General features: G+C 44.0%; 1 protein-coding gene across 1 annotated transcript in view; it reads right to left on the reverse strand.

The window, feature by feature from the left end:
- Window positions 1–13156, reverse strand: part of ADCY1 (adenylate cyclase 1) — a gene marked incomplete at its 5' end in the record, with an annotated part of 490247 nt that overhangs the window by 278181 nt on the left and 198910 nt on the right. Inside the window, one exon of the mRNA XM_081342918.1 lies at window positions 10472–10590. Coding sequence (XP_081199044.1) covers window positions 10472–10590 — 119 coding nt within the window. The remainder of the gene's footprint in view (window positions 1–10471; window positions 10591–13156) is intronic.

Here is a 13156-nt window from a genome sequence, read left to right on the forward strand (position 1 = left end):
CGGCAGCAGGTGTTCCCTAAGGTACTCCGGACCCCTGCCATGTAGGGCCTTAAACACCATTACTAGTACTTTGAATCTCACCCGGAAGACAACTGGCAACCAATGCAGCTCAGGGAGCAGAGGTGTAACATGGGAGTATCGGGAGACTCCCAACACAACTCTCGCGGCTGCATTCTGTACCAGTTGGAGCCTCCGGGTGGTCCTCAAGGGCAGCCCCATGTACAGAGCGTTGCAGTAGTCCAGACGAGAGGTCACGAGCGCGTGAGTGACCGTTCATAAGTCATCCCGGCTTAGATAGGGCCGCAACTGGTGCACCAGGCGAACCTGGGTGAAAGCCCCCCTAGTCACAGCCACTGTGTGATCTTCCAGAGTGAGCCGTGAATCTAGGAGGACTCCCAAGTTGCGAGCCCTATCTACGGGGGGGTAATAATTCACCCTAAATAGAGAGAGATGGAATATCCGAAATAAACCGGGATGCAGGTATGCAAAGCCACTCAGTCTTGTCGGGGTTGAGTTGAAGTCTGTTCCTCCCCATCCAGACCCGAACCACCTCCAGGCAACGGGACATCACGTTGAGGGCATCACTGGGGTGGTTTGGGGTCGAAATAAAAAGCTGGGTATAATCAGTGTACTGATGATACCCAACTCCAAAGCAACGAATGATCTCACCCAGTGGTTTCATATAGATGTTGAACAGGAGAGGCGAGAGGACCGACCCCTGAGGAGCTCCACAAGCGAGAGGCCTCAAGGTCGACCTCTGCCCCCCTGTCAACACCGACTGTGAACTTCCCAGGAGATAGGAGGAGAACCACTGCAAAACCGTGCCTCCCACTCCCAATCCCCTGAGACGCCGCAGCAAGATACCATGGTCGATGGTATCGAAAGCCGCTGAGAGGTCTAATAGGACTAGGACAGAGGAATGTCCCCTGTCCCGAACCCTCCAGAGATCATTCACCAGCATGACCAATGCCGTCTCCGTGCTGTACCCGGGCCTGAAACCCGATTGGTACGGGTCTAGATAATCCGCTTCATCCAGGACCAGAGGGAGCTGATGCACCACCACACTCTCAAAAACCTTCGCAAGGAAGCGAAGATTGGAGACCGGACGAAAGTTGTTCAACACAGCTGGGTCCAAGGCAGGCTTCTTGAGGAGAGGCCTCACCACCGCCTCTTTCAAGACGGCGGGGAAGCTACCCTCACTCAGAGAAGCCTGGAACCAGCTTCGTGTCCTCTCCCGGGCTGCATAAACCAGCCAGGAAGGGCACGGGTCCAATAAACATGTGGTGGAGCTCAGCCTCCCCATAATCCTGTCCACTTCCTCAGGAGTCACAGAATCAAACTCCTCCCAGGTAATATCGACAAGACCGCCCATGTCCAGAATCTGCCCAGTCAGAGTCCAGACCGGTCCGAATCCGAGCGATTTTGTCTGACAGATGTTGGTTAAACTCCTCGGCACGACCCTGCAAGGGTTCCTCCATCACCTCTTGATTAAGGAGGGAGCGAGTCACCCTAAACAGGGTGGCCGGGCAATTATCTGCGGACGCGATAAGGGTAGCAAAGTGATTAGACCTCGCCACCCTTATCGCAGCGAGATAAGACCTAATATAGGCTCTTAGTCGCAATCGGTCGGATTCGGATCGGCTGGATCTCCAAACGCTCTCTAGGTCCCGTCTCCGACGCTTCATCTCCCGGAGCTCCGCGGAAAACCATGCAGCTCGATGGGATCTGCACCGGGTCAGGGGCCGCAAGGGTACAACTCGGTCAAGAGCCTCCATGGCTGCCCTTTCCCAGGCTTCCACTAAGGCATCCGCCGAGTTGTGAGCGAAGGAGGCAGGTGGGGACCCCAGCGCTGCCTGGAACCTCTCAGGATCCATTAAGCGTCTGGGGCGGTACCATCTAATTGGTTCCACACACCCACGGTGGGGAGTGGCAAAACGGAAGACCAGCCGCAGGAGATGATGATCAGTCCATGACAGGGGCGTAACAATTGGGGAGCCCCCACCAAGATCATCTAACCACCGTCCAGATAAGAAAATCAGGTCAAGGGTGTGGCCTCCCACATGAGTCGGTCCCGAAATTACTTGAGTCAGGTCCATGGCCGTCATGGAAGCCATGAACTCCCGAGCTAACTCAGATGATCCTCCCAGGGATGGTAGATTGAAGTCCCCCAAAACTATAAGTTTCGGGAACTCAATCACCAACCCAGAGAGGAGAAGCTCAGGCAGGGCTGCTGCTGCGTGACTAGGCGACAGGTACACCAGCAGCAAGCCCAACTGCGCACCAGGGCCGCATCTCAGGAAGAGAGACTCACACCCGACTATCTGGGGAATGGTGGCCTCCCATGGACACAAGGTCTCCCTCATAACAACAGCCACTCCCCCACCCCTACCCTGAGCCCGAGGCCGGTGTAGCACCCGGAAACCTGGTGGGCAAAGATCAACCAGAGGAATACCGCCCTCTGGGCCCAACCAAGTCTCCGTGATGCAAGCCAGGTCTGCCTGCTCACCCTCGACCAGATCGCGTACGAGAGGAGCTTTATTAGCAACAGACCTGGCATTCAAGTACACCAGCCGGAGCTCAGGGGGCTGCACATCCTCGCTCCCGGGACCTCGGGGCGGAGCCAGAGGGTCGGATTGCCTCACCGCTTGCAAGCAGCGGAGAGGCCTTCCCTGAGATCGATACGGCCCTCTGTTCCTACACCTGCTGCCATTCCCTAACGTCGTGGGAATGGGTAGTCCCACGACCAGCCCTGGAGCCCCGGAGGCAACCAACCCCCGCTCCTCCCCCCGCGGTCCATCCCGGACCTGGCCTGAACAGCGGTTGTTGGACTGCCCCCTTTGTCCAAACAACCAAAAGAAGTACCCTCCCCCCTCCCTAACCCCCCAAAAAATTTAGATAAGAAACTAACCAGGGGCCTCTTATTAGATTTATGTCGGAGGCCCCTACCCGTGCCCAGCCATCTCTCAGGGTCCCAATAAGCGGGCCCTTCATCGAGATTATAAGTGGCTAGAAAGGCGGGTCGCACCCAGGAAGGGGGAGCACCCCTGAGGGCGAACAAGTCCGTGAAAGAATACCTGAAACAAGGCATAAGGAGCAAATCCAGGTGGAAGGCAGTCCATAGTTAATAAGGAGGGTCCAAACAGAGGATAAATGGGTGTCCAGACCCTCCACCCAGCTACTGCCACTCAGCTGGGTGAACCCCTAGGACAGGCCGACCACCGTCCTCTCACGACGGTCGCGGAGCCTGTTCCCGGGGTGGTGGTCTGAAACACACACTCTGGGTATAGCATGCCCCATGGAGCTCTCACCTCTAGGGGCAGCAGGTGTAAGTTCAAGCCACCCTCTCACGGTGGCTAATACCCAGAGTCCTCTGAGTCCTTTGGGGATGATGTGTAGACAATAAGCAGTAGTTCGTAGAGGCAAGAATGTAATAATGTAATAAACCATGCTAGTCTGCTCTGCTAACAACCAAGTCCTCCGTCGCTCCGCCACTCCAGGGGATTGTTCCTGGCCACAGCTCCATGGGCCCCCAGTTCTACAGTAATTGGGGCCTTCCAGAGCGTGGTCTACAGAGTCTAACTCCTCCAGGCTTACTAATTTCCTCAAGGCCCCGTCGGAATTCAACGGCACCGACCAGTTCACAATAGGTGCCGCAAAGAGCACAGGTCTTTCAGGCTCCTCCGGAACAACCAGGGTCCGCTGGGCTCCACTGGGCTCCACCGGGGTTAACCAGCTAACCCAGGAACGTTCGGGGCCACCAGAAACACTGAAGGTACCAGGCCGTCTGGGTTAAGCAGAGCAATCAGGAGACAAAACAGGTTGACAGCTATGCCACCGCCGAGCTACCGAGGCTGCTGCTGTTGCCGAAAACGCCGCTGCAAACACCGTCGCCGTCACTGTTGTTGCCGGAACTCCGCCGGAGCCGAGAACGATCTAGAAACGCCGCCGCCGCCAGAGGAAAACAGGCCGAGAAGGCCCAGGTGCCAGCGGCGCAAGCGGCCTGAAGAACGGCCCAAAATGCAGCGGACGATGTCAAAAGTGGCCTAGAACGGCCCGGGAGCAACGCCGCCGCCACCGTCAAAATGATCCGAAAGTGCTGTCGCCGTCGCAGTCGAGAGCGGACCGAGACGACCACCAAGACAGCCCAAAACGGCCCGCAAATGCCTCTGCCGACACCGCCAACAGTCGGGAACCACCTAAAGACGCTGGCGCCACCGCAAACGCTGAAAACGCTGCCGAGAACGGCCCGGAGGGCGGCCCGAAGCGGCAGGAAGACGCTGCGAACGACGAGCCCGGCAGCCAGCACACCAACAGACCAGCGGAATGCCAACGGTAAAATTAGCAGGCAGCAGACAGCATTGTCCAGCTGCCTAACTCATTGCCCATCACTATCACCCCAACACAGAGGGCATAAAGCACCCCTGAGGGGCTCCTAGGACGCCTAATTTCTGGAACTTGCAGAGCTCAGCCCAGCACGTCCGCCATTTATGTTCTATTCTATCTATATTGCGAGCTCTTTGCTTCTTCCTTAACAAGTAAGCTAACCATCTACCTGGTTTATTAGCGTTACAAAAAGTGTTATGTCTAGCATACCGTAAATTAGTTGCCACTTGATCTGCCATTAACATATCAAACTGACCCCTTAGTAAAGTAATTACCTCTTTGATCTTCCCATCAGATGGATTCAGAATTCAAGCCTTTTCTTTTTCCTTAATTTCATCCTCTAATTCTTTCCTCTTAAATTCCAATTTACGTCTATATTTATTATTCAAATATATTAATACACCTCTCATATAAGCTTTACTTGCATCCCAAACCATCTCAATAGAAGTACCTTTGTGCATATTAATTTTAAAAAATTCTTTCATCCGTTTTTTACACTCTTCCACATTTTCCTGATATTTAAACAAATTTTCATTTAAACGCCAAGATTGTCTGTCTCCATTATCTTTTTCTATCTCCAACCATACTGGACTATGATCAGATATAGTTCTTGGACAAATCTTAACCTTCTTAATCCTAGAAAGATTGAATTGTTAATAGAAGGCAAGAAAATACTTTTGGTTGGATTATATGCCCCTAATCAACAGCAAGGAGAATTTTATAAATTTTTACATAGCAAGATAGTTCAATGGGATTATAAATCGTGTATTTTGATGGGAGATTGCAATGGTGTCCTGGATGTACAAAAAGACAAAAAAGGTATTTTTAGAAGTATACCAAATCATGCTAGATTGCCTCAATCCTTTTTTGAGATGAAAGATGACTTGGAATTGAGAGATGTTTGGAGAGAAAAGATTAAAGTGCGATAGAATTTAATATGTCTTTTTTAGTTATTTAGCATATTGTAGCTTACATTTGTAAAGTTAATACCCTGTATTCAGCTCTGGGAAGTCGGGGGGGGAGGGTAAGGGGGAGGGGAGGGGGAGGGAGTGAGTTTATGTTTTAAAAAAATGTATTTTAAAAACTTTTCAATTAAAAAAAAGGAAATACGAGAGGATATTTTGCTGGCATTTCAGGGACTGAAAGTTTGTATTGAGAGTCTGGATGAATGTGTGGAAGAAGTTAATCAAAATAATTTGATATTGGAAGCTAAAATCAGTGTAGCTGAGAATAAAATGGATAAAATTGATGATGAGATGGTGATGATACAATATAAGGACATGGAGTTTGCCTTGAGGATCAGAGCTCTGAAAGAAAATCCACAAGAAAACTTGGAAGAGATATTGGCAAAAGCTGTGGTGCCTATTTTGGGTTGGCTAGCTGAAGATTTTATATTGGAAATAGACAAAATATTTCATGTCAATTCCTGGATTGCTAGGCAAAGAAAACTACCAAGAGATGTGGTTGTTTACTTCTCAAAGAGGAAGATCAGAAATGCGATCATACAAGCCTTTTATAACAACAGATTTAAAGTGGCTGATCAAGAGGTTTTAATTTTGAAAGAAATACCACCAAGAATTTTAAGAAATAGGAAAGAATTTGTTTTTCTGGCAGATGAATTAAAAAAATGACAGATTCAGTTTAGATGGGAGATACCAACTGGGATAGTGGTGAATTATGTTGGTACAAGATATCGTCTTAATACAGTTCCGAAGGCATGAGATTTTTATTGTAACATATTGAAGGCAGACTCACCGACATCCCCAGATATTAAAAGAAGAAAAGAAAAAGAAGTGCAACAGACACAATTGGAAGATACACAGCAAGATGAAGAAATTATCTTGCTGATTTCAAAAGAAGCACAGCAAACTTTGGAAATTGCACAGCCCTTGGCTCCATTAGAAGAATCAAGGGCTCAAAGAGTGACACAGGCTGCAACTAGATGAAAGGAACAACAACAACAACAGAAACAATATACTACAATTACAACTCAAGAATCTACTTATACTGAAGCAGTGGGAGGAGCGAGACCAAAGAAGCAGATGCTTGTGGATCTGCAAGATTTTGCAAGATCGCAAAAAATGGCAACAAAGTTTCTAACATGGAATGTTAATGGTTTAAATTCACTGCAAAAGAGAAAGAAAATATTTCAGTACTTTAAACAATTTAAAAATGATGTCATATGCTTGCAAAAAACGCATATCTGATCAAAAATATTTGATAAACTCTAGATTGGGTATGCAGTTTATTGCATCTGCTCCAGAAAAGAAAAAAGGTGTAGTCATTTATGTGAAGAAGAATTTAACAGCTAACTTAATTGAAGCAGATAAACAAGGAAGATATATTATAATTGAACTTTTAATAGAAGGGAAGAAAATACTTTTAATTGGATTATATGCACCTAATCAACAGCAAGGAAAATTTTATAACTTCTACATAATAAAATAATTCAATGGGATTATAAAGCATGTATTTGGGTGGGTGTGTAGAGCCATCTAATTGGCTCCACACACCCACGGCGGGGAGTGGCAAAACGGAAGACCAGCCGCAGGAGATGATGATCGGTCCATGACAGGGGCATAACAATTGGAGAGCCCCCACCAAGATCATCTAACCACCGTCCAGATAAGAAAACCAAGTCAAGGGTGTGGCCTCCCTCATGAGTCGGTCCATGAATTACTTGCGTCAGGTCCATGGCCGTCATGGAAGCCATGAACTGCGCCCCAGGACCACATCTCAGAAAGAGAGACTCACACCCGACTATCTGAGGAACGGTGGCCTCCCGCGGACACAAGGTCTCCCTCATAAGTACTGCCACTCCCCCGCCCCTACCCTGAGCCCGAGGCCGGTGTAGCACCCGGAAACCTGGAGGGCAAAGATCAACCAGAGGAATACCACCCTCTGGGCCCAACCAAGTCTCTGTGATGCAAGCCAGGTCCGCAATGATGATGCGTCAGGAGACCATGATGAATGATGCCAATCAAGGCTTCTCCTAAGGCCAGGACTGTCACAAAGGCATGTCTCAGGGCTGTTGGAATGATCCCACCATTTGGATTGTTTGAGATGGTGACTGGTTGGAAGACCATGATGAATGACACCGATCAGGGCTTCTCTGATGGTCAGAACTGTCACATTGCAAGTGGCGTTCTGGACTCCTTGACGATTGATGACAACCGGACTGTCACACCATGGGTGATGGTGAGGACTCTTCCTCCCCACTGGGCTTGAGATCAATGCTGGTGGCTCCAAACGCATGCCCGAACTCTGCCAGTAGGGCTATGGCTTCTTCTGGGCATAGATTGGTGCTGATCGTCACACTCACTAGTAGGCAAAGAGCGGGTGACCTGCCCCTTGCTTCCCATTTCTAGCCCTTCAAACTTCTCTACCAACTTCTCCACCGATTGGCTGCAGATTGCTGACAGGTACTTCCATTCACCTGAATCTTCTGCTGTTGCCAATCTTTTTGCTCCTCTACAATCGGGAGAGTGTGATTCTCATGAGGCACCTGCTTGCAACTCCGACTCAACTACTCTTGAAGAACTCTTCTTCGGTTGGATTGTCTTGGGGTGCTTAGAGTCTCCAGCAGGCAGGATCCACTCCGAAGACCACAATAGCTCTTGTGTTTTGGGTCTCGCTCCCACTGGCAGAACTTCTGAACTCACTTTCTCCAATGATGCAAGGGCTTGCTCTCCCTCTGCTGAGGCAGCCACCATGGTCGGAGTACTGGTTGTGGATGCTTCTTTTTTCTCCATACTGAGATCTTTCCTGATTCTTTGCCAACCTCCTTCCTGGTTTGTGGAAGGTGACTGGAGCTCAGGACCCCAATGATGTTAATGTAGATGGTAGTTTTGGGATAATATTATGGTTCTAATAGATGACACCAGTCAAAAGAACATCAAGGCAAGAAATTCGTCCTTAGAGAACATTTTATTTGGAAACAAATATCGGCACTTACATAGTTGAACCCAAAACTGAAAGTTCCCTCCCCTGATACAAAGTTACAAATTGCAATTCCCACTCCAAACCAAGCTGTCACACATCACATTTCCAATTACAAAAAATGCAGGCTTTTCTCCCAGACCCTTCTACCGCCAAAATTCTTCATTCACATTGATTTTGATTGTAAGTGCAGCTGCAATTTTTATGACTAAGAATGCTCATACCTCTCCCTCATCTTTTGTCTATCTACATGGAAAAACCCAGCTATAGCATGGAAAGTTACAAAGAAAACCAAAAGTAAAATGGCTACAATTTCTTCTGTTGTCACAATGCTGACACATTGTTTGTCGAATGCCAGAAAGTCATGCTAAACCTTTTAAACAAAAATAAAATCTACATTTTTTTCAATACTATGTATGAACTAGCTGTGGTGTGTCTATATTTGGGATGGGCATAGAGAGTTGCAAGGATAGAAGATGGCTGCTGCTTTTGTGGCTACTGCTGTAAGCACATCAGGAGACCTGTCTCTTATGCATGTGCTTAAAAAATAAGGTTTGGGTTAGATAAAATAAGAGATGTCTGAGGCAAGTAATGACTTTTTCGCTTATTCTTTTGTACAAGATAGTGATTTGTCCTGCCACTACGTAGCTTACCATTAACAGATTAATATGTGCATGGATTAAATGGGTCACCCAAGTCCCTGAGACATACAGTTGGATTATGAACCACTTAAACATGGGAAGTGCTGGTGAAGTAGTAAACACTCACCCAGCAAGGGAATGCTGTGGGAAACAGAACACTTATCAGAAAAAGATGACGGCAGCTTGTGCCCAAGATGTAATCTGGAATACTTTTAGCCAGCCTTTCATAAGAATGAACGTTTTCCTTAAACAAATGCTTTCCTACTGGATTGAGGTATCTAATGAAAGAGAGATGGATTCTGAATGATGTATCTGAAAAAGGCAATTTGATGAAGCAAAGCAACATCCCAGAGGCTTTGTTGGCAATATGCCTTATCACCTTTTTGACATCAGGTGATACCCCACCTTCCTTTTTAGAGACTGTTTTATGATTTCTTCCAAGTGATCCCAGGCTGACATTCCAAATGCAAGTATATTTTCAGGCATGTAATTCTAAATAAAGTTTTATCTATAAAAGGTGCATACTACAAACATTCAGAATTCAATGAAATATATAAATGAAGCAATTCAGTAAAATAAGTGTACCTTCTTGCTCTTTGTAACTTGGAAGCAAAGGTAATACGTCTGCTCACATTTGCATGTGAGTCATGTGGAGATATATTCCTAAAGATAGTGAGTGTGGGCTCAAACTCATCAAGAAACAAATCATCCAGTATTTGTAAAAAAATAGCTGTAAATAATTATATTGGGGCCTTAATATTATAACAAGAAAAAAATCACAGAATAATCTCCATAAAAAAGGAAAGAAGTGGACAATTGTGAGGATCAGAAAATAATTAAAATTAATTTAGAATCTCTATTTTATTATTTTCAGTCAATGGCAAACATCAAAAATAAGTGGACACTTTGATATTCAAGTAGTGTATAGTGTAAATGCCAAATTGTGCAGAAACAGTAGTCATTTAGATGTTTCATGCATGTAAAAGAAATACTAAATTAATACTATACAATTTGGGCCTTTCAAAAGGAATATAGACAGAAATAGAACATTTCTGTTAGTTCCAGAAGAGTTCCTGTAACATGCTAAATTCTGAATTTAAAAAACCCATAAATGTCAGTCGTAGTAGCCATGCTACAATAATTTTTCAATCAGAGAGATCACTGAGGGCTTCTATTCCAAATGAAATCTAGAATTTAGTAACTAACTTGGTTTCCAAAAAATCCTGTAAAGCAAGAGTTTCACAAAAACGCTGTCCATCTCTGATAAAAACTAGCATGGCATTTGCTTGGTTGTGGCTCTTGTAATATTTTAAATGAGATTGTATTTATCCTTGTATTACAATTGTATTTGCTACTTTACTGACTCAAAATAAGTTGATAGTCTCTTCACTTGCAGACACTCAGATTTTCATTGCATATGTTTTTCTTTTTTTATTGCCTCTCATTACTGTAGATATATGAAAAGTTCATACAACATGATTTATTTTGTAAGTTCATATCAAACTCACCTGACATTGTCATGCCTCTGAATGTAAATCTTATGGAAAATTCTTTCAGGTGGCTTAAGGAAATCTTCCTTCATTTCCATGGCAACATTTCTGGGCAAAAGGCTCATCAGGAGTCGTTCCTAAAAATAAAAACAAACATATTAATTGTGAGACACATGATGAACTTTTCTTCTTTTCACTACATCTAGTAAATGGGAATATCTTTGAGACACTCCATTCTGAACAGAATTAAACCAGTATTTTTTTTATTGAAAAGTTTTACAGTACATTTTATCTTTAACAATCCCCCCTCCCCCCACCCCTACCTAACCCTCCCTATCCCTCCCCCCATTCCCCCTCCCCCCCGACTTCCCAGAGCTAAGTACAAGGTATAAAAACAAAGAACAATCATAAACATCCATATGCTAAAAACAATAAACTATTAATTCTATCGCCCTCTAGCTCATATAAAATGACTACAAGCAATACTAATGTTACATATAAAAAGAAAAAAAGAAAAAAGAAAAAAGAAAAGAAAACTTATTCAAATGCTAAGTGAAACTTTTTAGTCCCATATTTGTTCTGAATATAATCAATCCACTTTTTCCACTCCATAATATAACGTTCTTGCGAATGATCTTTCAAGTAAGCCGAGATCTTTGCCATTTCCGCCAGGTCAGAAACCTTTAGAGTCCATTCTTCTATAGTCGGCAGTTCCTCCTTTTTCCAATATTGACCTATTAAGAGTCTTGCAGCTGTAATTAAATTCAACATCAACTTAATGTCCACAACAGTAGCATCTGTAATTATGCCCAGCAAAAACAATTGCGGACAAAACTTTATCCTTTGCTTAAAGATCTTTTGCATATTCCACCAAATTTTTATCCAAAAAGCCTTAACCTTTTTGCAGGTCCACCATATATGAAAATAGGTTGCATCTTCACCACCGCATCTCCAACATTTAGGTTGATAATTCGGATACATGCTTGCAAGCTTTTTAGGATCTAAATGCCATCTATAAAACATTTTATAAAAGTTCTCTCTTAAGTTTTGAGCTTGCGTGAATTTTACGTTCCTCACCCAGATCTTTTCCCAAGTGTCCATTGTGATAACTTCTTGAATATTCTGGGCCCATTTTATCATACAGTTTTTAACAAGTTCTGTTTCTGAGTCAATATCTATCAATGCAATATAAATCCGTTTAATATGTGCTGGACCCTGATTTCGAATTTGCTTTATCAAATTTTCATCAGTCATTGAGAAACCAATTTTCTGGTCTTCTTTCCACCTGGCACGTAATTGAGTATATTGGAACCAAGTTTGAATGATCTTCTCATCTCGCAAGAAATTGTACGGCTTCAAACACCAGACGTTCCTTTCCAAACTTAAGATCTCCTTATACGTAGTCACATCATGTTTGAAGCCTACATTTATGTTTTCTATTGCATGTTTCAGGATTGCCCACAACGGCATCTTGCAATCTAACTTATGTCTATACTTCTTCCAAACTCTCAACAATGCCTGTCTTAAAATATGCACTTTAAATACATTATCTACCTTCTTATCATACAACAAATATGCATGCCAGCCAAATAACAAGTCGTGGCCCTCAAGATTTAATAATCTCCCTTGTGTCAAATTAACCCAATCACTTATTCCTGACAACGCAGCAGCTTCATAATATAATTTAAGATTAGGCATTTTAAGACCACCTCTTTCACGAGTATCCTGCATAATCTTAAGTTTAACTCGTGGCCTTTTCCCTGCCCAGACAAATTTCTTGATACCCCGTTGCCATTCTTCCAAATTAGAGTCTTTTTTAAGAATCGGTATCATTTGGAATAAAAATAAAAATTTAGGCAGGACATTCATTTTCACTGCTGCAATTCTTCCCAGTAAAGACAATTGCAATTTTTCCTAACTCTCCAATTCTTTTTGAATTTTTCCCCATAACTTTTCATAATTATTTTTATATAACTTTGCATTTGAGGGTGACAAATACACCCCCAAATATTTGACCCTTTTAACAATCTCAAATCCAGTTAATCCTTCTAAAAGGGCCTTTTGCGGTGTTGTCATGTTTTTGGCCAAAATTTTTGTTTTTTGTACATTAACCTTAAATCCAGAAACCTTCCCGTATTGCATTATTATCTCCATCAGGTCCACAACAGAGTTTTCTGGCTGAGTCACCGTAACAACCAGATCATCTGCAAACGCCCTCAGTCTATAATCCTGATCTCTAATTTGAATACCCTTAATTTTTTCCGAGTTCCGTATTTTGATCAATAATATCTCCAATGTTAAAACAAATAATAAAGGTGATAACGGACACCCTTGTCTTGTGCCCTTCTCAATATTGCATACTTCAGTCAAACTATTATTAACTATTATTCGGGCAGTTTGTTTTTGATATAATGCCTTAATTGGTTGTAAAAATTTATCCCCAAAATTCATTTTATCTAAAACTTTCACCAAAAATTGCCAATTCAATTGATCAAAAGCTTTTTCAGCATCTAAAAAAATTAGCGCCGCAGGGATCTGGTTGTTCCTTTCCAAAAACTCCACCACATCAACTATATGCCTCACATTATTTTTCATTTGTCTACCACTAATAAACCCGGTTTGATCCCCATGAATCATCTGTTGCAAAACCCTCATCAGTCTATTAGCTAACACCTTGGCAAATATCTTGTAGTCTGTATTTAA

This window comes from Vipera berus (genome assembly GCF_964194415.1).
Source record: "Vipera berus genome assembly, chromosome: Z".
Classification (NCBI taxonomy): Eukaryota; Metazoa; Chordata; class Lepidosauria; order Squamata; family Viperidae; genus Vipera; species Vipera berus.